General features: G+C 33.3%; 2 protein-coding genes across 4 annotated transcripts in view; one reads left to right on the forward strand and one right to left on the reverse strand.

Moving 5' to 3' along the window:
• The window catches only part of LOC126745832 (gem-associated protein 5-like), a 36,107-nt gene extending 24,579 nt beyond the window's left edge, over window positions 1-11,528 (forward strand). For all 3 annotated transcript variants that reach the window (XM_050453852.1, XM_050453851.1, XM_050453853.1), the window contains exons 16-18: window positions 1,389-1,652; window positions 3,398-3,564; window positions 10,955-11,528. In XM_050453852.1, coding sequence (XP_050309809.1) covers window positions 1,389-1,652; window positions 3,398-3,564; window positions 10,955-11,316 — 793 coding nt within the window. In that variant the 3' untranslated portion in view covers window positions 11,317-11,528. The remainder of the gene's footprint in view (window positions 1-1,388; window positions 1,653-3,397; window positions 3,565-10,954) is intronic.
• Window positions 11,529-12,978: 1,450 nt separating this feature from the next.
• LOC126745834 (E3 ubiquitin-protein ligase MIB1) overlaps window positions 12,979-27,349 on the reverse strand; it is a 760,932-nt gene continuing 746,561 nt past the window's right edge. Inside the window, exons 11-14 of the mRNA XM_050453854.1 lie at window positions 25,176-25,410; window positions 24,838-25,112; window positions 23,276-23,623; window positions 12,979-20,930 (exon numbers count right to left, since the gene is read on the reverse strand). Coding sequence (XP_050309811.1) covers window positions 20,790-20,930; window positions 23,276-23,623; window positions 24,838-25,112; window positions 25,176-25,410 — 999 coding nt within the window. The 3' untranslated portion in view covers window positions 12,979-20,789. The remainder of the gene's footprint in view (window positions 20,931-23,275; window positions 23,624-24,837; window positions 25,113-25,175; window positions 25,411-27,349) is intronic.

A 27,349-nucleotide genomic window follows, 5' to 3' on the forward strand; every position in this document is an offset into this window, starting at 1 on the left:
CGACTAACTTCTGGCATCTTTTTTCTGTTTAACTATTAAATTTTATCATTTTCTAAACATAATACATTCTATTTTTAAACTTACAATTTGAAATACTCCCGTTGGAATATCGTCAAGGGAATCTGGTTGCGTTTTAAACACAACAGTTGTCATGTGACCTCAAAGAAAAAAATCGAGGCGTTTTAGATCTTGGCGGTCATTCCTTGATTCAACTTGTCCTTCCAATCCAATTATATGAAAATGTATTAGATTTTCGTTTAGGTTTGTATTTCCATTAGTATATAACTGATTTTCTATTTGTTTAACTACAATACGATCAATGGTTGATCAGTGTCGAACATTTCCAAGTAAGTTTCACCATTAAAGTTTAATAAATATTTATAACTAAAGGCGCAATAATAGAATCACCTAATATTTCCCCCTACGCATTTATTTTTTCTGGGTACTGTATGTCTGTGTTTTTATTAACTGAACCAGTTAAACAAAGTAGATTTGTCGATAAAACAAATATTTCTAAATAACTTAGCAGTAACCGTCAACTTCTCTGTCGTATCAAATGTGTAATATCAGATTAATAAACAAAATAAAACTTTTAAACTTTGTTTCAAATTATGGCAAATTAACCGTTTATAATACCTTTGAATTACATTTTAATAAATTGATATAGTTAATGTTTATTTAAAACAATTAAACCTTACCCACTATACTTAAAGTATGTGGAGCAAAACATATTCTTTTGTACACAAATAAATGCAATTTGAGCATCAAATATCTCTAGAGCAGCTAAATTTAGCAATAAAAATGTTTTCTTTATTTATTATAGCGTATTTAATTTAAATTTTACTTTTTTCCGGCCCTGTATCAAATAACGAATAATATTTTCAAACGAATACTACTCAAAACACCTTTAATTTGAGAATTGGGCTGATGACCTAATGACGTATGCTAGCTCTTACCTATATAACATTTGTATCAAATTTGGTTTTTCTAAATTTTTTTTTGCTCTCAAAGATATTTGCATTAAAACTTTTCAAATTGACACCCAGTATTTGTTAATTAATAAGTGTACACAGCGTGTAATTTTCATTGTACCTCTATTTTTGTTAAGTAAATATTAATTAAATTTAAGAAGCAGTAACAAATATGAAGCCAGGTTATAAAGTTCTAATTGTATCTCTTGGAAAACTCTCATAAACCTCTAACCTCAGCTCCCCAAAAGAGCAAGCGTATTTAGGCACTCAATTATTTGCATAACAATTAACTTACAAGGGTTTAATGCGTTTTTGAACAATATCATAATCTACTATTCATATCCTACTCATCTCAATTAAAACTTAATAATATTGTTATCATAGTTAAAGTCTTCTAACTTATTTCACACTTAACAGACTCTGGCAAAGCGCATGCGAAACGTATGTCTCTCAGCTTCTAGAGGAGCCTGAGGCAGACCCAATGGAGATAGTCATGTACCAGTTGGCATGTCACCAGGTTGAGGAAGCTGTCAAGGTGCTTTGCGATCATCATTTGTATAGGGAAGCTTACTTGTTGGCTAAAGGACGATTCGGTGGAGAGAGTCCTATTGTCATAGACGTGATGAGACAGTGGGCCAAGAATAACGTTCTAGTGGGGTGTTTTGAGTTAGCGGCAGCTTGGTAAGAAAATTATTAATGTATGTAACGTAAATTCAATAGGATAAAAGGTAAAACGGGTTTATTAAACATCCCAATTTTTTCATGTAATGTTTATAATTTGTCAGGGTTCAAGTAAAAAATCTCAAATCATTAGGAAATTAAAGATAAAGTAGCTTAAAACGTGAGACTTCCTTTCACCTGTTCCGTAATTGACATTCTTTGGGAATCAGCATCATATTTAAAAAAAACCTTTTATACAGCAACCGTGTTTAAGAATAATTGATCCAAATTACAGAAACATCATAATTCGTTCAAATGCATAAAAAATATGACATTCCTTCTAGTAATTGTCCATATAAGATTTCTATTAAGACTTTATAGCCAATTAAATAGGAGCATAAACACGTCATTGCGGGCTATATTATTTCAACGAGAAATCTCTTCGTTTATTCTCAGGGATTAATTTTTTCTCTTTTGCTTCCTTTAAATTGCGACCTCACTTCAAGACAAATCAATTCTATTAAATGTCAATTTCTTAAAGCGCATTAAATGGCTCTTGATAGTTAAAAAAATTTATGAAAAAAAATAGTTTTCTTTATTTGTTGCTTAAATGTTCGCTTATACTCCGCGAATTAAGAAAAGTACTAAATTAGAAGTAAATTAAAATAGGAACACTGTCAGAATGGACTTTTTCCAAATATATCTTTTATATATTATTGAAAGTAACATTCCCATCGGGAAATGTCTGCAACAGAACTGTTCTATTGGAATTTGATATTATATGGAGATAAATTGAATCAAGAAATGCGAGATGGAATTTTCCTAAAAAAGTAGAGATAATAGGTTTTTGAGACAATTGGAAGTCTTTGAAAATTATTTCTTAAATATACAAAATACTGTTAAAAAAAGCTGAATATTTGAAGTGCTGGAATATTGTAGATCAACAAATACGGAACTAATGAGAGATTATTAATTTCTCATAAGAACTGTAAGAATTTGTATAAAGAGTAGAAAAGTGAAAACAAATTCAATATGTAATGATTTGTTAATCTAATGTGTACGATACGCAATCTTTTCTTAATAATAAATTGGTATAATAATTTTAAATAAGTTTCTAAATGGTGTTTTTTGTACGGGCCTGGAATTGTAGAATGATAGTAAGGGTACACGATGTATTAAAAAAACTTGTGCCGAACATTAAAGAGCGTTCTTGAAACGCAGTTTTTTAAAACAGTTCCGGTGTATCTTACATAATTTTTTACCAATTTGCGTAGTTTTTACACTAAAACTTTCGCAAAACAATAAATAAAGCCTATCGTAGGATTTTTTAGAAATATTTAACAGATTTTATTTTATTTCAATTTAAATTAACAAAAACATGGACAAAAGTGGGATTTTCTCTGTGTGGACTGTTCTCCCGAGGATGTCTAAAACAAATGGTCAATCTTATATAGGACTAAAGTATTTAATAAAACATCACCGGAATAATATTAAAAGTAATTTCTTTTTCTGTTTAGGATTATATTACATAATTTTATAAATTAGCATATAATAATATATTTCATTCAAGAAAGTTAAGAACTACAAACAAGTTTTTCACTTTATGGATCTTAGCCTATTCTTGCTCCAGTAAAGTAATTAGGTACATTTATTATAAGAAAACAATCTTTATATTTATTCATATTTATAGACCATCATCTATCATGTACTATGTACATGTATAAATGAATATTAGAAATCAATTAGATCAAAAACTCATTTTTTAGCTACATCTCACTGGGCAATTACGAAGAAGCTGCCACCGTGCTCTACCGAAGATCGAACGTACAAGTGTTGGAATTAGCCAAAAGGTTGGCCAAATTGTGTGATAACCAGGAACTGCAAAAGGCCGTTACATTTAGGCTCGACGCTTTTAAAACAGTTAGGACCGAAAGTAAGTTCAGAGGAATCATTTCTTAAATATCTCGAAATCTTTTTAATTCATCTAAAAACGCCAGTTGTTAGGAGGGTACAGGACGAAATTCTCTTTACAGTTAATGCGAATACGAGTCTTGACCTATGTTTTAAAATAAACTAAAACTAAACGCATCTCACTTGTAATTGCATTAATTTACTTGTTTTTTTAATTCTTGAAAATTTTTATATTACATAAGTATCTTCATAAAAAAGTCTTAATGGGGTTAGACCTGGAGACCTAGCTGGCCACTTAGTCTGTAAAACCAGATACGATCGTGTCCTCGTAAATAACTGAGGAACTACTTACAAAGACGAAAATCCTGATCATAACCTTCCTATGTTACCAAATTTTTTAAGCATTGCTATACATAGTTTTTTCATCCGTTTCCCATAGATGTGAGTAATACTTAATTCTAATAGTACTTTAATTCAATATAATAATTTAATCTCAGCAATGGGTCTTAGAGATCCACGCAAGGCATTTATTAAAAATAATTTATAAACATAAAAACAAACTATTGGGTTAAACCTAAATTGCAAACTAATTTTTAACTTACCTTTTTCCTGACTATTTTTTAGGTATAATCTGCATTTTTTGGATTTCAAATATTTTACTTTTCATGCTATTTTTTTATTGTCTTTGTCGTCTAATCGTTTGCTGCAATATTAATAAACTGTAAATAGAATAAATTATCCTTTACTATTCTTTTCTCACATGAAACAAATGCTTATTATTCTATGCTTATGCTATCCTTTGTGTCTAATGTGTCTCTGATACATAATAAAGGGGTCATTTGCGCAGACAGAATTGCGCATCTCAGATCACAACATGGTTTTCTGTGAGCTAAATTTAAACAGGGTACCCATAGTTCCTAAACTTATTGAGTACAGGTGCTTTAAAAATTTTAATAATCAACCTTTTTTGCAGGATTTATATTTACTACCATGGGATAGCATTTTATATCAAAATAATATCGATAGTAAGCTAGTAATTTTTAATAATTTAATTCAAACACTTTTTAATAAACATGCTCCTTTTAAAAAAGCAAGAATTACTAAATCTAAAGCTCCTTGGCTAACGTCTGAGGTACTTCTTTTCCAAAAACAACGCAATGAGGCATTAAGGAAATTCAAGGCAACAAGGGATATACAAGATTGGGAAAATTATAAATTTCTGAGAAATCATACTCTGGCTACAATTAGAAGAGAAAAAAAGAAGCACCTAAATCTGTTGTGTAACGAAAAAAATAAACGTCAGCTTTGGTCGTCATTAAAAAAGTTTAACATTTGTAGAAATAAAAATAATACCAATATTCCGGAACACCTGTCTAATCCAAATCAAATTAACATCTTGATTTGGATCAGACAGTTTTCTCAATTTCTTACAAATTTTGCGAATTGTGATGAACAAATTCAGTGTTATAATAATGGTGTATTTGATAATAGCCTGCATTTCACACTTAATCTTGCAATTGTTGAAGATGTAAGTAGAATTTTAAATAGTATTAAGTCTAATGCGACTGGTGTGGATCAGATTTCACCAAAAATGTTAAGGTATTGTAGCCCCTTTATTGATAAGTACATATGCCACTCATAATAAATTGTTGTATAGAAGCTCACTATTTCCCCGATCAATAGAAAATTTCGATTGGTAAACCTTTATCAAAAGTTGCTAGCCCAGAAAATTATAACGACTTGCGCGTTATAAGTATACTTCCAGTACTTTCAAAAATATTTGAAAAGGTTCTTTACCATCAGATGGTTTGTTATTTTATTGATAATGACATTATTCCGGCTACGCAATGTGGCTTTAGGGAGAACTTTGATACCTCTGTAGCTCTACTAAACGTACTGGATGATATAATGGACGCTATTGATAAGCAACAGATTGCTGTTCTGGTGCTTTTAGATTTCTCCAAGGCGTTCGATACAATAAATCATGCCCTTTTACTAGCGCTAAGCTTAAATATTATGGCTTTTCAATGGAGTCTATACAGTTAATTGAGTCTTATTTGAATAATAGATTTCAGACAATATTTACAAATAATTCTTATTCTAATCAGGCTCACATTTTGTCTGGAGTGCCCCAGGGTTCTGTCCTGGGACCTCGGCTTTTCCTTGTATATACAGCAGACATTCTTAAGTCCTTAAAAGTTTGTAAGGTGCAAGGTTTGCTGATGATACGCAGATATATACAACTTTCAAACCTGATAATCTTAAAGAAGCGGAGAATTGGTATAAGCAATGACTTAAATATAATAAATCAATTATCTAAAAAACATAATTTAAAATTAAATTCCTCAAAGTCTTGTTTTATGGTTTTTGGAAATACAAATAAAATTATAAATGTTAAAAGTGTAATAAATGTTCATCTGGAGGGCTCTAAGCTTTCGGTTGTTGAAACTGCCAAAAATTTGGGCATTGTGATGGACAATAAGTTGAGATTCAGGGAGTATGTTAAAAAAAATGTTCAAAAATCGTTTGTAGCTTTAAAACTCTTATATAGTAATAGAGATATTCTTAATCTTAGTCTTAAACGCAGCCTATGTGAGGCAATGGTGAGGTTAACGATTTTCCCTTACCAATCCCTACATCCTCCCTCACCAAGAACTTACTTATATACCTTAGCAAAAAAAATTACAACCATGTTCCTCTATGTATCAGACAAATTTTAGAAGTTAAGAAATTCAAAAAAGAATTAAAATCACTTTTATTATCCAGGGCATATTATAGCCTTGACGATTTTTTTAATGATACCTTCTAACTTATGCTCTGACATCATTTTAGTGTTTTAGTTTTGTTTCCTATTAAATAATTTAATTTACTTCCTGTAAATTCTGTTTTATTGACAGCTTTACTTATTTTTTAATCAAATTTATCAAAAAGATGCTTTTTTTTCTCAATCTGTTTCGTTATGATTAATTTTGGTAATGTGTGTAAATTTTATGGTAAAGTGTTTTAGATGTTATGTTTGTTTGAAATTTAAAGTGAATTTGGAATTTTTTTGTTTTTAGGATACTTGTACACAAGATTTTATTGTCTTACGTAATATAGCACATTTTCTTTCTTTCTTTCAAAGACGAAAATCCTGATCATAACCTTCCTATGTTACCAAATTTTGTAAGCATTCCTATACATAGTTTTTTCATCCGTTTCCCGTAGATGTGAGTAATACTTAATTGAAATAGTAGTTTAATTCGATATAATAATAATTTAATCTCAGTATTGGGTCTCAGAGATCCGCGCAGGGCATTTATTTATTAAAAGTAATTTTTAAACTTTTACTATTGGGTTAAACTAATTCAAAGAACGTTTTCAACTTACCTGTTTCCTGACTATTTTTTAGATATAATCCGCATTTTTTGGGTTCCAAATATTTTCTTTGTATTGTCTTAAAATACATTGAAGACGCTAAATTATTTGCTGCAATATTAATAGACTGTAAATAGAATAAATTCAATTATCCCTTACTGTTCTTTTCTCACATTAAACAAATGTTATTATTACAACGGCAATTTTCACTGCTTACCATTGATATCCCAACTTTTAGGATATTGGACAAATATACTTACGAGCCCTAACAACTATATATTGGAACAAGTAGTCATTTTACGAATAAAATTCCAGTTTACCGTAATTCTTTTAATTATTATTTTTTTTTTAAATAAATTAATAATAACATTTTTTATGTTTTAGAGAATTATTTTTAAGGTTTAATAAAATGTTGATGTTAAATAATATTTATTTAATTGTTTGATAATCAAAAAATGTTGACAACTAAATGTTGGAACATGGGTTGCTTTTGCGCAAATTTTTCCAGTTTTATTAGCATGACGCGAAGATGGTTTTGAATAAACAAAAGTAAGTAGTGCGCCGTCAACAATAAAAATTTTGATGCGTCACTTGACCATTAATAATCACCGCCCAACAGCATGTATGTTGCATGGAATATTTTTATGATTCTAGGCTTATTTTTAATGCTGATATTAAATAATGTCATCAGTTTATATGTGTCAGCTCTAGTTTTTGAGTTAAAAGGAGGGAGTATTTTTTGGGAATTAAAAATACACTCAACGTACAAACATTTTTAATTACAAGAACTATACACTCAGGAATTTTCTTTTATATGATTTTCTACTAGTTTTGAATGAACTGCTACTCTGAATACTCCAGCAAAAATCGGCCAACATATGTGCATCCCAGCGACCCTGAAATCGTTCCTCCATGGTTCGAAGATCTTGGTGGAATCGTTCACCCTGTTCTTCACTCATGTCACCGAGATTTTCAGGAAAATGGTGTAAATGGCTGCGTAGGAAGTGCACTTTGATGCTCATGTTACATCCAAGTCGCTGGAAGTGTGACAACATCTCTTAGACGTGCGCAATGTAATCATCACCCTTCCTATTACCTAAGAAATTTTGGATAACCCAAACAAAGGAATCCCATGCATTCTTCTCAATTTCTGACATTGAGCTGGTGAAATTAGGATCGTTTACCAACTTGCGAATTTGTGGACCATCAAATATACCTGCCTTGAGTTTTTCTGAACTTAGACTTGGAAATTTCCTTGAAATATATTTGAAACATTCACCATCTTTATTTAATGCCTTAACATATTGCTTCATTAAACCTAGTTTAATGTGCAGGGGTGGCAATATGCTACGATCTTGTGGCACTAGAGGTTCATTTATAACATTAAGACTACCTGGAAGTAGTGCTTCCCTAGAGGGCCATTCTTTTTTTGACCAATGTTCTGATTTTGCTCTACTATCCCATAAACACATAAAACAAGGATATTTAGTGTAGCCTCCTTGTTGTCCTAAAAGGAAGTTCACCATCTTAAGATCAACGCAAATCACCCATTTATGATTGTTATATTTGATTTTGTTCATGACCAGTGCTATTGTGGGGTATTCTTCCTTAACTTTAGTTGAATGTGCTATTGGTATGGAGCCTAGTTTATTTCCGTTGTGCAATAGTACACACTTCAAACTCCGTTTTGACGAGTCAATAAATAAACGCCAATCGATTGGTTCATATTTCTGCAAGCCCATGGCAGTCATTAAACCAGAAATATTAGTACAAAATACAAAATTATCCTCCTCAGCGAAAAAGGGAAGTAAGTCTTTTTCTCGAGTGCGGTAATAAGAAACTTTAGTTTCTTTAGTTAAAAGATTTCTCTCTTTTAATCTGGAGGCCAATAATTCAGACGAAGTTTTGGATAGTCCAAGGTCTCTAATTAAATCATCAAGTGCACTTTGATCGAATGTTTTTGGTTCAAAGAGATTTTCTGGAACAAACTCGTCATCGCTCATGCTACTCAGTTCATTCAATTCATCAGAACTTTCTGTAGATGTAGATGGTAATGGTAAAGATGTATCTTTTGAGCTCCTTACAGGCCTCACAGCTGATGTTGATGTGGGGTAAATCCATTTGGAGCGGTTCGTCTTGTTGATTCCTTTTATATTAACAACGCAAAAATAGCAGTCATCGTGATGATTTAAAGGTTCACGCCAAATCATTGGGGATTGGAATTTAAAAGAGAGTCTCTTCTTAGTGGCCCATAAACGTAATTCTTCAACACAAATTTTGCACACAATATTGGGCACCCAGCACTTGTTATCTGTTTCCAAAGGAAAACCAAAACACTCTAAATACGCTCGTTTCACAAAGTCTGACATATTCAATCGAAATTTTTGAAAAACATATTCACCACAAATATAACAAAAACAATTCGGATCGTTAATGCAGACCCTTCTTAGCGAAGTCATGATGAAAATTACAATCATTTATCTAAAACGCGACTATAATAGATAAAAAACCAAAAATAAAGATAAATGAGAAGAACGTAGCTATATCTAAACAACTCGAGCTGTTAGAGAGTAAAACTGACGACAGATTCGAAATCAGATGCCTCGAATTAGTAAACAACAGTAAAAATATTTCAGTCAACATAAAATAACCTTCGATTTGTTGTGCAGTGTAATCAATTACTGTCATTTTTATTACGAGTAAAATACAATAATGGCTCGTGGAAAACCTACTGATCTAAAAGTGCGAGAAATTATTATCCGGCAGTACCATAAAGGGAAAACAATGCGAGAAATCACCAGTGGATTAAATGTTGCAACAACTACTATATTTAATATAATTAAAAAATATGGCGAAACTGCCAGTATTGGTGTTCGCGGCAAAAGTTCATGACGTCCAAAAGTTGTTTCTCAAAGAAATGTAAGGAACTTGATTAAAATTTGTAAGTCGGGAAGAAGAAATACTCTACGAGAAGTAACTGCAAGGTGGAATAGAGAAAGTGGGATAAATGTTTCCAGAGAATGCTGCCGCAAATATATCCACAAGAGCGGTCTTAGTTTTTATAAGGTATATGTTTAATAGGCTGTTCTGTGTTATATTCTTTTCATTTTTCTCATTTTTTCGCCTACGCCAAAGAAAAACCATTGTTAACGGAGACTCAAAAAGGGAATCGTTACATTTGGGCCAAATCAAAACTCTCGTGGACCAAAGAAAATTGGAGCAAGAAAAGGAGATTATCGAAAGCGTGTGATTCGGGACAAAACAGAAGCATTCCATAAGGAGTGTCTTAAAAGGACTGTAAAGTTTCCACAGGGCATCATGGTGTGGGGTTGTATGTCAGCTAAAGGGTTAGGAACGTTACACTTTATTGATGGCAAAAAAAAAATATCAAAACATTCTCGAACATTCGCTTTTACCAAGTGCAGCAAATTTATATCCATCTGGAGATTTTATCTTTCAACAGGACGGTGCCTCATGTCATACTGCTAAATCTACCAAAAAATGGATGGGGGAACATAATATAAAAGTTTTGTCACACCCCTCTAGCAGCCCGGATCTCAATCCAATCGAAACACTTTGGCACAAAATGAAGCAACGCCTAAGAAATAGTCCGCAGCGTACTTTGCCACGACTACGTGCTAAACTACAGGAAATATGGGATAGTTTCACTATCATATCACATAACATATCATTTCCTGAATTTTGTGAATGGTACAATGCCTCATAGAGTTCAGGCTGTTATTCAAGCTAAGGGCGACGTTACGCCTTACTAATTTGTATTTTCCTTTTTTAAAACTCACTTGTTCCAATATTTAGTTGTCAGCATTTTTCAATTATTTACCAAGTAATTAAATACTAAATAACTTAAAATATATAAATAAATTATAAAAACAATATTAAACATTATAGAAAAGCTTGTTCATTCCATATTTATGATTAAAAAAAAAATTAATAAAATATTTTCGCTAAATGGGCATTTTATTTCAAAATAACTGCTTGTTCCAACATATAGTTGTTAGGGCTCGTATATCCTGCGTTTTTTTTTTAAATTTTAGATGAGAATGCCTCCAAACCTGATATTTGCCAAAATAACGACAAATCTAAAGAAGAAAACGAAGAAACACAGAAGGGCCAAGGTGATGAATCCTTAGAGAGGACCGATATAGAAGAAAACAGCCTTAAAAGTTATAATTTGAACACTTCTAACATACCAAATGACCAAAAGGATCAAATTCCGCAAATTGAAAATGTAGAAAATTCAGAATCAGAGAATATATATGAAGATAAAACGGTTTCCGTTTCTGATTCTTCAAAGGACAATAGTAAAACTATTGACGTAAAAATTGAAGAAGCAAACCAGACGCAAGAAGTTGTAACGTTAAACGGAGCAGAAGTAAAAGGTGTCAATGAACATTAAAATGTTCCTTCTAAAGAAATTCATTGATAACTTTTAATTGGAATTTTATTAAGTTGTTTTTGGGTAAGATGAATTACGAAGTTAACTGTTTCGGTTTGTTTGCTAAAAATAAGAAAATATTTCTTTTAGGTAGTTAATAATGGAAAGATCTGTAATTTTTATTAAAAAAAAAACTGATTTATTTTTCTTATTACAATTTTCTGTTACGAAAATGTTGTCTTTTTATTACCTAAAGCTTAGCCTAACTATATAGTTAAAATATATCTTATCCTAAACACATATACGTATCTAAAAAAGAACATTAGTAGCTGATATTAACAATTAAACAAATTACGTATCTACGTTAATAACTAACATTTATTATGACGACAGCGATCTCTTAACACGTTTCTCAATTTTGTTGTAGCTTCTAATATATGGGGTCTGTAACAAAAGTAACGGCACCCCCCAGTAATTTCTTAGGATGGCATTTTCCAAGAAAACGTTTTAGAAAACAGTTGTTCAGTTCCGACTTAACCCTCTAGCCAGCAGACCCGCCTTAAGGCAGGCTTTATCAAAATCTCATTTAGAGATGCATTTAAAATTTTAGGGCCACATAGCGGCAATCCCGCCTTTGGGGTGGAATTTGTTTCGTGTCTGACGTACTTAGAACGGCTATTGGTTCCCGTGTTTTTTCAGTAGAGTCAGTCGCGTATGTGCCGCCTTAGTAAATTTACAGAATAACTATTTCGCTATAAATGATATTTTCTGTGCTATAAAATAAATACATGTGGCGATCTGTTCAAGCCAAAAAATGTACAGGTGAGTTTATGTATGTTATATTTCTTAGTTATGCGTTGAAAAAAAAAAGTAGTTCATGTGTTTTTGCTATAAATCACTCATAACCTCAACCTGCCTAAAGGCGGATCGACCGGTTTGTGTGAAAATTATCTCATTCATACGAAATATTTATTTTCTTACTATTTTTGTTTTTTGTGGTTAGATATGACATCAAACAAGGAAGGGCAGCCCGGGAAGGATCCCCGAGAGCCTGAATTATATGACTTATCTCAAGTGACTTCGGACGAAATGTTTGAACTTTTGGACAATGTAGATATAGGACCTGACACCGATATTGAAGATGGACTGGAAGACGATTTTGACGATGATGATAGTCTTGCTGACCCAGATTTTTGTCTTGAAGATGAAATAAATCAATGCAACGATTTAACTTCTAAATCTTCTACGCCTGACGACCAATTGTTGACATTAGATATTGAAACACCTGATACCTCACAGCCATCGACATCAGGGAATTATTCAACTGAATCACAAAAAATGTCTGTTGTTGCAAGAGTTTTATCCCCGTTGACTTCAGGTGAACCATCTACTTCATTTCAACGACAGCAAAAACGACCACGTTCTCCTCTGCCAGAATTTGAAGATGGGGCTGATGTTTCAGAGCCTAACACAGGTGGGTTTACGGGAAACCCAAGTGCACTTTTAGCACAGTCAAAAGAATGCAAAGAAATAATTTGGCGTAAACAGCATTTGCAGTTGCATAAAAATGAAGTGGTATTCCGTGGAAGCACAGAGCTTCCACTACACTTTCAGGATTTAAAAACTCCACATCAATGCTTCGCCTATTTTTTTTACACAAAAGTTTCTTGAAAATATTGCAGAACAAACAAATTTATATGCTCGACAGTACGACATCAAGACAACATTTGTTACCAATGCTGCTGAGATCCGGAAGTACATTGGCATCTTGATATTTATGTCGATATATCGTTATCCAAATGCGACAGAATACTGGGGTCGTTATTCATTTGAACCAGTTCGTACGGCAATGACATCCAAACGATTCTTTATGATTCGTAAGTATTTATTTATTTATTACAAGTTCAGGTTGCGAATAGTACACAAGTACCAAAAAAGCATCCACTGTGTATATATAACAAACTTATGATAGGTTTACCAAACATTGTCTTAAATTTACATGTTACGTGTCAATACGATACAATCAAAAAGAAAAGGGAAATTTAGATGAATACACTAATGAGATTAAATAGAGCGTAAACTGTTACAAGTTCTGAATTAAATAAACAAAAATAAAATTATTCTATCTTTTTTAAAAAGTAGGTTTTTAATTGGCGTTTGTAGGATCCTATCGGCGTTCCAAAAATATCCGAATTCAGAAAATTGTTGTAAAAATTAAAAACATTTTGAATTCTAGAAAGTGGAAAGTTCGGTCCTACGTTGGTTCGATAAAAATCAGCTGCAAACAAGTCTCGGTTTCTTGCATTTTGCCTTGGTATCCGTATATTAATGTGAGATAGAAGATAATGTAAATCGACGTGACAATTTACTATTTTATAAAGCGTAAAAAGATCTGTGATATTTCTTCTGTATTCAAGAGTTAAAAATTTAAATTTGGCTCGTATAATGGTATAATTATGGTTGTATATTGGCATATTGGTCTTAAATCCTAGATATTTTAGAAACCTATTTTGTACCCGCTCTAGGCGCGTAATGTCTACATTGTACTTCGGATTCCATATTACTGAGGCAAAAGAAAGTTTACCGAGGACAAAAGCATTATATAAGGAGATAATTGAATTTGGGTTTTTAAAATCCGTTGAATTTCTTTTTATGAAACCAGCCATCTTATTGGACTCGCATACCACTCGCTCAATGTGAGATTTAAAAGTCCATTTTTCATCCAGGATTACTCCCAGATCTCTAATCTGTACAACTCGTTTCAGATTACTGCTATTTATAGAGTAAGGCGATATTATTTTGGTAATATTTTTTGTAAAAGAAATACAAAAGCACTTTGCAGAATTTAGAAAGAGACGATTTTTCTGACAGTATTGTTCAAGGCGCAAAAGGTCTTGTTGGATTTTGAGGCAGTCATCCATGGTCTCGATTTTTAAGTAGATTTTCAAATCATCTGCAAAAAGTAATATTTTACAGTGTTTAAAACATTTTTTTATTGAATTTATATATATTATAAAAAACAACGGACCCAGGTGACTGCCTTGCGGTACACCTGATGTTATGTCAAACCACTCGGATTTATGGCCATCAATAGTTACTCTACTTTTTCTACCTGTATTATAGGAACAGGATAATCTAATTATTACAGGATCAACATCGACTTCTTCAAGCCTTTGTATTAATATTTCAGGATCAATTTTGTCGAATGCTTTACTGAAGTCGGTATATATCACATCCACTTGACCTTTGTTATCTATTGTTCTAGTGACAAATTCTGAAAAGCATAGTAGATTTGTTTCAAGAGATCTTTTAGGGTAAAAACCATGCTGTTCTTGAATAATTCTATGTTTTACACTCGGAAAAATTGTGTCGTACATAATTTTTTCCAGGATTTTGCCAAAAATGCATAACTTGCTAATGGGCCGATAGTTTGTCACGTCTCCCCTATCACCATTTTTAAAAATTGGTGAAATTTCGCTTAATTTCCATTTTTGAGGAAAAACTCCTGATCTTAACGACTTATTGAATATAATGCCTAGTGGCTTGACCAAGCTATTTGCGCAGTTCCTTGCCAAGATAGGTGGAATATTATCTGGCCCAGGACTTTTATTTACATCTAAATTTTTACATATCTCAAGGATTTTATTTTCTGAAATTTCATATATTTTAATATTACTTTTATTAAAAACAGCTGGATTTGATGTATTATAAAAACTCTTAAAAGATTGAGCAAACAAATTGCTTACATCCCTGCCACCTTTTGCAGAAATATTACCTAATTTTACGGCGTGTGGAATAGACACATTGTTTTTTCTCTTATTGCCAACAAAACCCCAAAATTTCTTTGTATTTTCCAAAATGTTCGATTCTATGCTATTTATATACTCTTTATAGTCATTTTTTATCATTTGTTTAGATAGGGTTCTAAGCTCACAAAATCGATCGTATGAAGCTCGATCACTGTATATTTTATATTTTTTATGGAGTTTGATTTTTTCTTTTATTACTGCGATTGTTTCGAAACGAAAATAGATAGGAAAGTTGCCTTTAACTCTACGCACCGGAACTAATTTTTCTATAATTAGTTCTATTTTGTGATAAAACTGGTCCACCAGGACATCTACGTGAGCGCCCGTTAAACATTGACTCCAATTGATTTCTGATAAGGATTGATTTATGTTATCGAAATTAGCTTTTTTAAAGTTATATATTTTATTATTTGAGGCTCGGAGAGGTCTCATGCAAGAAACTGACCAAGCAAATTCAATTGCTTTATGGTTAGCATTTTCTTTAACTAAACAGCTAAGAGATTGTTGTAGATTACTTACTAAGCCTCTATTACAAAGAACTAAATCTAGTATTTTACTTTTATAATTTTTCAAAAAATTATATTGTTTAAATTCAAGATAAGAAAACATGTCAAGAACTTCCGAAAACTTGTTCCCAGGTTGGACTGACTCAAAGAACGATTCATTAATAATTGTACGCCAACTTACCATTGACATGTTGAAGTCTCCAACGATCAGGACAGAACTACTCTGCAACACATTTTCAAACGTAGTAAAGTTTAAAAGTAGTTTTAAAAGTATCTTCACTTCAACGATAAATCAAAAGAAAAAAAAACGGGATCAACCTGGATTTGATCCATTATATAAAGTCCAACCGATAGTGAAACATTTAAATGAACTATTTCAAACAGTTCCAAAATTACCTCGTTTATGCGTAGATGAGCAAATGTGCGCGACTAAAATGAAACGCAGTTCATTGCGACAATACATGCCGGCAAAGCCCCATAAATGGGGGTTCAAACTATTTGTTCTATGTGACAGCAATGGTTATTCTTACGCCTTCGAAATCTTTACTGGCGCAGGGAGCAATGTTATTTTGCCCAATACGCCTAATCTGGTAGCAGCAGCAAATGTTGTCGTCCGGCTATCTCAAACAATACCTGACTTTGTCAATCATATTTTATATTTTGGCAATTTTTATACGACACTGCCACTACTTATTTATCTTAGAAGCCGAGGCATTTATTCCTTGGGGACAATTCGTTCTGGTCGTATTCCTAATTGTAAATTGCCTAGTGAAAAAGATAAACAGCTTGCTACAGCAGATAAGGGATTTTCTGTTGAGTATGTGGGAAATGCGCACGGTGTAGATTTGACAACTGTATTGTGGAAGGACAACAAAAATGTGCGTTTGGCTTCTACATACGTCGGGGTACTATCCTTTAAAAGTGCTCTCCAAGATAAACAACCATCAAAGGCAACAAGATATGATCGGTCTGCAAAAAAGTACGTGCAAATTGAATGCCCCGCCATCATACGTGAATATAATTATCACATGGGCGGAGTTTATCTAATGGATGGATTACTTGGAAGGTACCATATTCGCCTAAAGACTAGCAAGTGGACATTGCGTCTATTTTATCATTTTATTGACATGGCTATGGTCAACGCATATCTGCTACACAAACGGATTCATAAAGAATCGCCGCCTTTACCAGTGTTTCGAGCACAAGTAGCTGCTGTCAGAAAACATCCTGGCAGGCCTTCATCTGCTTCGAAGCAGGAAGAAATGCAACCTGCAAAAAAATCTAAGACATATATCCCCGAGCCAGATATCCGATTTGATGGTTTGAACCACATGCCCGACCTTTTGGATAGATCCGGTAAAAGGATGTGTAAAAACAAAGGATGTAAAGCTGAAACTCAGTTCTTTTGCACTAAATGCAATTTAAATTTGTGCCTTTCCTCAACTAAAAAGTGTTTTTAAGAGTTTCATACACAATAAAGCGTTACACTAATCTTATTTTTTTGTATTGAGGCACAAAATATACATTTCAAGTTTAATTTCGCTTTTTTTACCCTGACTTTAGTCGGCAGGTCTGCCTTAAGACTGGGGGAGGTTTTTTCATCCCCAAAGCTTTAAAGGCTTGTGATAAACTTTTTTTAAGCCTCGAATTCATTTTTATGTTATGAATTTACCCGCCTATGATTTTTTTTCATAAAATAAAAATTGGCCCTTTAGAGGGTTAAAAATTTAGTGACCTTGTTCTTGAGCCCTACGTCATTTCAAAGTCAACTTTTGTTGAAAAGAAAAGAACCGCTTATGTTAATTCTGGAATTAAAAAGAGCGGAAAATTTTAAACTGGAAGTAACCCTAGGAGATCATTTCCGCAATTATGAAGGGCAAAACATGTGTTCGTAATTTATTTATTAAATTTTAGGTAAATAAATTGTTCATTAAGTTGATACGTATAATTCTAGTACTGAGATAAATGAAAAATGCCCTTCATGGTTCAGGAATAAAAAAATACCAATACTCGTTCAAAAATCATTTGATCTTGAAATGACCTTGGGGTCAACCTTTTGTTAAAACGTTTTCTTGGAAAATGTGATCCTAGGATGTTAGAACTTATAGTAAGTACCTATAATATATTGTCCAATAGTTGCATTATTCTTATAATTAGTCATAAAATACAGCTTCTTCGGGTTTTTCTTAGTGCCCTAATCCGTCAAAATGTGAACAACAAATCATTACTTTTATCGACTACCGTAATGTTAATAAAGAAACGTATTTCTGACGATAAAGCAACAATTGTTGACCCTGTTGAACTTTGTTGTGAGAGTGTTTTAGGTCGACATTAGATTACCATATTATTAGTTCCATGCTGCAAATCTCCTATTTTCCTGTTTCTTATTGTTATTATGAACATTTTGTTGGTGGTACCTACCATACCATAAGAAAACAGTTTCAGTTTGACAGTGCTATTCCAATTTTACGTTACGTTTGAAGAAGTTGAACTATTTCAATTAAATAAATTTTCAGGTAAGTGTATTGTTGTCAAAACAACATGTCAAATTATATACAGTGCATTTTTTTTTTAACTCGGGTCATAGGGTTTTACGTGTAATATTTTCAACCCCATGTTAGAACCTGTTCTATTTAATCGATAGGATTGAAACTTGGAACAAGTGAAGTTTAAGTTAACAGACTTTAAAAAATCCCATTATTTTGCAAAAAAATTTGCGAGGAATAGGTTCCTCGCAAAATAAACGGTAAAATACGTTTTTCTGATGAAAAAGTTTGCTTTTTCTGCACCTCGTAACCTTCATTACCTTTACACTTCAAAGCAGGTAGACAAATATCTGACAGTGACACAAAATAATTTTTAAATTGCTCCATTGAAATTGTTCAAAAACTCATTTAAAATGTCGATTTACACTACGGAGGAACGTATTGAGATGGTTTCAAACTACATTAGAGGAATGTCGGCGCAAGAAGTGGTAGATAATTTTGCCGTGTCTTATCCTAACCGCCCCGTCCCGTCTAGATCAACTGTACAACGATTTCTTGAAAAATTTATTACGATTGGATGCATCTCCAGTTCTCACTTAAAACGAAAAAGAACCGAAACTGTAGTAGACGAAGAATTTAAAATGGAGGTATGCTTGGACATTGAAGAAAATCCAACAAACAGTCTTACTCAGTTTGCTGAAGTTACCGGAAAAAGTAGGAGTAGTGTTCGAGAAATGTTCAAGAACTCTTGCCTAATGATTATTTTCTTAGAATGCAGTTTTGTGAACAGTGGATGGAACGAATTAACAACGACCCCACAATTACAAACAAAATACTATTTTCAGACGAAAGTACTTTCTGTACAAATGGTACAGTCAACAAACAAAATACTCGAATATGGGCGCGAGAAAATCCTCACGTCATCCAGGAAACGCATACCCAAACAAGACAGAAACTTAACGTGTGGGCAGGAATTCTTGGAGATCGAATAATTGGACCATTTTTCATAGAGGGTAGCCTGAATACTGCAAAATATTTAGAACTACTTCAGGTGCAGGTCATTCCCGCATTAGGAAACGCTGTTCAAAATGGCAGGATAATTTTTAAACATGATGGAGCCCCCGCTCATAGTGCAGCGACTGTTTTTGAATGCCACGTTCCCAGGACGCTGGATTGGACGTTTTGGGCCATCTAAATGGCCGGCGCGAAGCCCCAAACTTTCGCCTTTAGATAACTTTTATTGGGGCTATCTATCATCGAAAGTGTTTGATATTGTTAGAGGCAGACCCAAAAATATCGAAGATCTTCGTAATAGAATTATCGAGGCTTCGCGTACCATTACTCCCCGGCAGCTCCTAAATGTTACGACATTTCTACAACTGTCCGGGCTTTTGTTTGGCTCAATTTGGAGGTCACTTTGAACAATTTATTTGAAAGGTTTCATTTGTTTATTGTTAATTTTTGAAAATATATTTTTGAGATTTTGAGGAAATTATTTTGTGTCACTGTCAGATATTTGTCTACCTGCTTTGAAGTGTAAGAAAATGAAGGTTACGAGGTACAGAAAAAGCAAACTTTTTCATCAGAAAAACGTATTTTAAAAAGTTTTCTCGTAAATTTGTTTGCAAAATAATGGGATTTTTTAAAGTCTGTTAACTTAAACTTCACTTGTTCCAAGTTTCAATCCTATCGATTAAATAGAACAGGTTCTGACATGGGGTTGAAAATATTACACGTAAAACCCTATGACCCGAGATAAAAAAAATGCACTGTATTTTAAATTCGTGTTATGTGAAAATCACTTCAGAATGGGAAAAGTGTCTGATTTGTCGCTAGTAACAGCTGCCGAATTGTGGGAATTTTTTTAAGTTCTGTACAACTTATAAAACAAAAAGTAGACCTTGGTCTAGGCCGGAGATTAGCAAAAGAGAGTCTTATTGGACGTAGATATTAGATTTAAGTCTAAATTCTATGATATTCGAGAGGTGTGTTTTTCGGACAAAAAGTATTAGTCTACAAATAACAGTTCGTTCAGCGAAGATCATACGATAAATATAAACCAGACTACATTGTGCTGACCGTTAAACATACTCCTTCGGTTTTTGGGACCGGAGGGCCTTTATGTTGTCGAAGGTACAATGAATGCCGAAAATATTAGAAAGTTTCCATGCTCTCTCTGGGGAAAAATGGTTCAAGAAACGAAATAGTGCACAAAGAATTACAACATGTTTAGCTTAAAAAAAAAGTAGATATTCTCGACTGGCCAGGAAATTTGCCCGACATGAACCCTATCGAGAATAAAGTTAAATAGGCCCCTTTTGTAGCCTAATATTGGTCTTATCAGGTTTTTTTTAAATCACTGTCATTCAAAACAGACCTTACAGATGTACTGACTTATACGCCACAAATGCTTACAACTCGCTTCAACAAATTTCGGTCTATAAATTGTCATTGTATCGTCAGTAACATGCTTTCCATAACCTAAACCTATTACATAACTTTACTGCTTTGATAAATAGTGTAAAATATTAATAAACAAATAAAATATACCTACCTGATTTTATACAGTGCGTGTGGGAAGCTAGAATATCTAATTATTCTTTAAAAAAATTATTATAATATAGTAATGTTGCTCCTAAACAATTAATTCCAAAACGCACTGTAAAAATGTATTCTAAGAAGCATATTTCGTCTCAATACAACAGGATACGTTTTTCTACAGCCTTTCTACAAATCGGGCATTCCGCCATTTGATCGCCGCACATCTGGCATAGTCCGTGTCCGCATAGGAAGATCATGTTTTTCAGTCTGTCGAGGCATACTGGGCACATGGTCTGAAAAGAGGTTGTTTAATTATAACGCGTTTCAAAAGGGAGTTTACGTTTAGGATAATTAATTTAATTTTAAAGGAGAAACACTTAGTTTTATTAAGAAAACTGTTTAATAGCTAAAAATTATTGTTAAATGGAGTTGTATTTCAACTCTAGTCTATGGGGAAGCTGGATATTGAAATTGTATAGAAAGAAGATGTAATAATGACCGGTTTCTATGTAAGCACCCCAGTATATATTGTATCTCCGTATATATCAAATTAAAAAATAAACTTCACTGGAAACTATAGAATCTGAGAAACCAATTATTCTGAGCCTATACCTTAGGCTGCAATAAAATGGCCACCTTGTATTTATCAGTAAATTGAAATTAATACAATTATTTTGTAGGTCCATCTCGAGGCAAAGAGTTAAGGAGTACACTTTAGAAATCCGTAGAATATACTGTATTCATTTGACGACACAATTCTCTCTCATCTCTCTATTCTGAAAATTAATTTACTCAAATTTCAAAAAATTTGTTGTAATATTCCTCTCAAATATTTTTTAAATATTATCAGTATCATATTCAAGAATTGATTCTCAATTTAAAAAAAATTGAGAAATCTGATTTTAATTAGTCCTAAAGATAAAGTACAGTCTTCTTGGACTAAATATACATGTATAGGTATTTTCCTTTAGCCCCCATGATGACCTTAACCAGTGTCGAAACATTGGCAATAATTTAGACTGCATAAGCAAGCATATTTTCAATATGAAAAAGTATAACAACATACCATGGTTCTTATGGATTTGTTGTAAATATTAAGATAAGATAAGAAGACCTTAAATTATGATTTTTTAGATTTTTTGTAGAGAGATTATAACAAAGAGGTATGAGGCACATGAATGAGAAATTAATATTTTAATGCCATTTGGTTTAGATTACTAGAAAATCCTCAATTTTGTCAATATCAAAATCTTTCCTGGAGACGACATGCACTATACCTCAGTCAGATTATTGAACACGTAATACCGATAAACTCTATGAACCGATTGACTTGACACTATTCAATGGCCAGGTAATACTACTGATTTAAACCCAATAGGTGTTTTCTCCTAATCTTAAGAATAACGTTTATTATGAAAGAGCTCCAATCTTCCAGTATTAAGAAATAGAGCTTGAGTAGAGGTCTGCCTTGCAAGTTGAAAAAATGCTTCTAAAGAAATGCTCATATCTCTAAAACTAAGAAAAATCAGAGATTTGACAATTGGAATGCAGCTTCTTCAAATAAAATCCTTAGACACTTATTTAGGCGTTTTTGCTGTTAAAAAATTGAGTAATTGAGTAATCTACCTTGGAAGTTAAAGACTGTTCCTGAAAAAAATAAAGTTTCATGAACAAAAAAACACATAACATATCTTGAAACAGATTTAGTGATTTAGACAGTGCTAAATAGGAAAAGCCTATGAGTACATATTATGTCATAGATATTTTATTGAGAAATTCGCGAAATTGGACCCGACAGTTGCAATTTTGATTGTCTCGTAACAAAATTGACTGTAACTCTACTCCTATTGCAGATATGAAGGTGATTTAAGTAGTATTAGGTAGGAGAAGCCTATGAGTACATTTTATCTCCTTAAAATTTCCTTGAGAAATGATTAGTTCAAGAACTTCCCGACAGTTGTAGTTCCAACTGTTTCCTAAAGTAAATGGGGAAATGAGACGGTTTTAATGATAAGGAGGTCAAAGAAGTTCCTGTTTATTCAAATACTGACAAGGTTTGCCAGTTATTTCTTTTTACTTTAGATACGGAAAGAGAGAGAGATCGATAAAAAAACGACTGTAGTTAAAAGATTCTTTATTTGCCTTGGAGAGAGGCTGTCAACATACGAGTTTTGACAGATCACAAATGATAGTTATCAAACTTGGCCATCTCTCTCTTTCATGAAATCTTCGTCATGACAGTATGTTGAAAACAGTTCATTCTTATAGGCAATAATACTTTGACCAGTAAGGATTCAGTATTTTAACAGATAAAAATTAACAGTTTCTGACAGGCGACAAATATGAACCTTAATCATCAAATACAATTATCTGTTTCTACCCTGAACAAAAAAAAAGAAGACAAAGACATAAAATAGGATTATGGCGTACAAACTATGAGCGATGAAAGCTGTTAGATCATCATCTAGAAGGTTAATAGATAAAATACTGACGAAAAACAGGAAAGATGCCAAAGGCGAAGGGCACCTTCGAAAAAAAAATTTGCCACTACAACCATCAAAACTAACATACTAGTATACAAAGCAGTCTACTACTAGTACCTATACTAGATAAAAGTTACTTGACAGTTTTTGCATACCTGCTCCTTAATATCCTGCAACTGCTGCTGCAACTTCTGAATATCGTTGTTACTAGTAGTATCCCTGCCACCGTTATTCATAATGGGTCCTTGGGGCTGAGGCGGAAGAATATCGGCACTGGGGGCAGGCTGTTGGGGCTTCACCGGTTCTTCAACGTCAGCCTTGACTTCAGATATGGTCCCCAATCCACCGCTGCAGACTTTCAAGGGCACTATAAGCTCGATCTGCGCATGACACATGACGCACTTCTTCATGATTCGCGCGCAACTCTCGCATGCGCACATATGCCCGCAAGGTTTGAATAAAACCGAAGATTTCTTATCGGAGCAGACCATGCATTCTTCAATCTGTGAAACCAAAGTTTTTGTCAAGTAATATAGTATAAATTGCTCATCCCGGGATAACTTGCACACCACGTGTATTTTAATTTATTTTTTATTTTAGGTTATGTTTTTGTTGTGTTTTCTCGCCGGTTTTTTGTTGTGACCGTTAGATAGAGATGGCTGGTTTACAAGAAAAAAAGATGAGAGTCGAGAGTTATGCCTTCAGTTACTTGAAACTGTCTTTTCTCTTAGACATGATTTCCAAAAACTTCGATAAAAAAAAAGTTCCAAATACTTGGATTTTCGTGATTCAGCAAAAGCTAAAGAATGTTCACATGAAACTTTTAATGCAAAAATTAAGCCGATCCGAGCACGAGAAATAGAGTTATGCCTTCAATTACCTGAAACTGTCTTTCCTCTTGGACATAATTTCCAAAAACTTGAATAAAAAAACTATACATACATATATGGATTTTTACGATTCTTTCTATGAATGCTAAAAAAGACGTTTTTCCAAGGCTGTATCCCGAAAGAATAATTTTCGAACCTACTGGACAAATTGTAGAAAGAGCTAAGTCAAAATATAGCAGAGAACCTCAAATCAGGATTTAGAGCAACTGGTTTGTATCCTGCAAAGCCTGACGTAGTTTTTAAACGCATTCCTGATGGACTAGAAGTTGCAGACATCGAAAGAGTCTTAGCCAACAGCTTGGTTGATTTGTTGAAAGAGAGAAGAAACGTAAAAGTCAAAGTTGGAAGTAATGGTTGAAGAAGTAGTCCATTCTGGAAGTAATAGTTATAGACTCCTAAGGATTCTTAAACTCAGAAGAACCAGAAAGTCCTCTTTCATTTACCATTTTGTCATGCAGACAGCAACTCTCTACCAGGAAGAGCAAGACCCAATGTGGTATCTGCAACATTAATTGGAAAGACTACAGAGGTGCAATTATTTGGATGCAATACACGAAATGTCGGGCATGTATTTATGAATCTAGTCTAAGACAACAAAGTCTTTATTTGGAATGAATGGTGTGAGTCAGAGAGTGATGCTAACAAAGGCTTCCAAGTTGACAATTTTTTTTGAGAATCATGACTGGATTCTTCCAATTTTAATGCCAGCCATGGATAGCCCTTGAATAAGTCGGTACAATGAAATTTTTGTCAAGTTACAATGGTGGTAAAAAGGTGTGCAAGTGCCTCCAGTTTACGGTATAAGATAGGGACATTTGAGTGTTTACCTTAATTCTGCCGGTGATTGATTCACGACAAATCAAGCATTTTTTAACTCGAGGCGCGCAGGCTGAGCAGCAGGTTACGTGACAACAGGGCTGAAACAAAATGTCTCTTTTGCCGTCAGAACAAACCAAACATTCCTCGAGGGTCAAAGTGACGTTTGAGTTCGGAGTGTTTTGGTGCGGACCCATGTCCATTTCGCCGCTCTGCTTTTCCTTGTGACATTTCGTCAAGGTCTTGCAGAGATTCGGGTCTGGGCAAAGGTCTAGTGGAGTTTGACCTGGTATAAAAACAAATGTTGTTTTATCATAGTGGCAAAATTTAAATATTATGTAAATAGTACCTTTCTTATTTTTAATAGTTAAATCAGCACCATTGCCGGCTAAAAAGCACGCGATGCTGGCCGAAGATTTCTTGTCGGACCCTTGGGTGCCGAGACCCATAAGTAACTTGCCTACGTCCTGGACATCCTGAAGCTGACGCAGTTGGGATAATGTGTGATGCCTTAAGGCTTCGTGCAACGGCGTATCGCCATCTTTGTCTGCTATGTTTAGGTTAGCACCTTCGCGTACCAAAAGCTAAAATATTTGCAAATAAGTTAGTATTAAAAAGAAATTAGATTGTGCTAATAAGAATAATTTTCACATTGATACAAACTCTGAAAAATGCATAAAAAAGGGACACGCGGACTGTCCAATGAATATCCTGAGATAAAGAGCATGTAACCACTGGATATCTGCTATAAATGTTATGTCATTAAATACTGTATGTTTATCAAAATACTATAGGCTTCGGACGAGTGTACTTGACCAATATTTGTCACTGGCGAATACTTGCCGAGTAATGCGAGTAGTTTACAAGTATTGGTGAGTGGTGAGTGTTTGTCAAATTATTATTATTGATACACTTGACCAGTCGATGCCTATACTCTATATATGTATGTCTCTCGTCAACGCCATACATAATAATATGTACTTTAATGTTGTAGAAAGTAGGCCTATAAGAAACTAGATTCGATATTTGAAATTTGAAAACGAAGTGGTCAAATGAAATTGATTATGCTTGGAAAAGAGTCAGAAGGCTGCAGAGCTAACGACATTTTCAGAGCAAATGCTATGCCTGATGGTCAACACTCATATAATAATAATAATAATAATACGTTTATTTTCAAAATTACAAAATTTAAATACAAAATACTTATTCTACTTTATGTACAAGTACAAGGAAGAAAATAAACGATTAGTACCGAAGCTGTCTATTTAGAAGCTTGTTGGTACTTTTGTTTAGGGATATATATAGTCCAATTCGGGTTTAAAGGTCAATATCGGGTTTTTCTTGTCAAGTCCGAGAAAATATTCCATCAATGGTATTTCAATACATCACTCATAATTTATTTGTATCTGTCCATATACAATTATTCTTATTGCCGGTTTTAAAACAACATAAAAAATAAGGACAACCACGTCTTGCACAACACATACAATAGGAAAAGACAACACTACTTAAATTCAAATACTCACAGTAGCACATAGGAATCAACAAAAGAACATAAGATAGTAAATAATAAAAAGAAGCTACAAGTTATTCACCAAATGATGAAATATAGCCGCATCTGTCTGTTCAATCCATTGCCTTACATAAACTTTAAACGTTGCTGTAGACATTTTTTCCTGTATCGGTTCTTGGTATAATATTATAAAGTTTCGGTGCTAAATATTTGAAATGACGCTGACCAATATTTTTTTTATTCCTACCAACACGCGCATTTGATTAAGCCTATTTCTTGTTGTCTCATGTCCATTATTTTTGTTTCCCTATAAAGTAAATTGGTTGGAAATAGTCGATTTTTTTCAAATATAATTTTTAGTATCCATTTTTGAATGATGCCTAATTGCTGTAAGTGGCAATCCCGGACACCACCCCACCCGATCAATCCATATGTCAAATGAAATTGAACCAACGAATAGTATATTATGCTAAAGTTCTTGATACTTAGGTATTGTTTTAAATATATAAAAATTGAAACTAAACCTTTAATTTTATTGGTCAATTGCTTTAATTGTAAATCCCATTTAAGATGTTGGTCTACAATAATATCCAAATATTTTATGGACGGTGATGCAGGAATTGACACCTATTGGGGGAAGATTTCTGGTGTAAGAAGTAAAACTAATATATTTTGTTTTTTGCCCATTTAATGTTAGTTTGCTTTTCTTAAACCAATCTGCAATTAATTGAAAATAATTTTTACCACCAGCATTTAACTGCAACATTAAGAAATAATGCGTGAACGCCGTTGGCGTATTTGTATTGGCGTGTTGAGCTGAGATACTTGATAAGTAGACACAAGGTTCCAAACAACTGAAGTCCATTGTTGAAACTACCCAATAGTCAATATTTACATAGAACTTTTCAACAATTCTATGGACTTTCTGAAATTTTACGGATGAACATTTCAGGAATAGTGATCTGTTTCAGCAATTCGAACATTTTATTGCACTATTTACTGAAAGTGTC

This window comes from Anthonomus grandis, chromosome 16, assembly GCF_022605725.1.
Source record: "Anthonomus grandis grandis chromosome 16, icAntGran1.3, whole genome shotgun sequence".
Classification (NCBI taxonomy): Eukaryota; Metazoa; Arthropoda; class Insecta; order Coleoptera; family Curculionidae; genus Anthonomus; species Anthonomus grandis.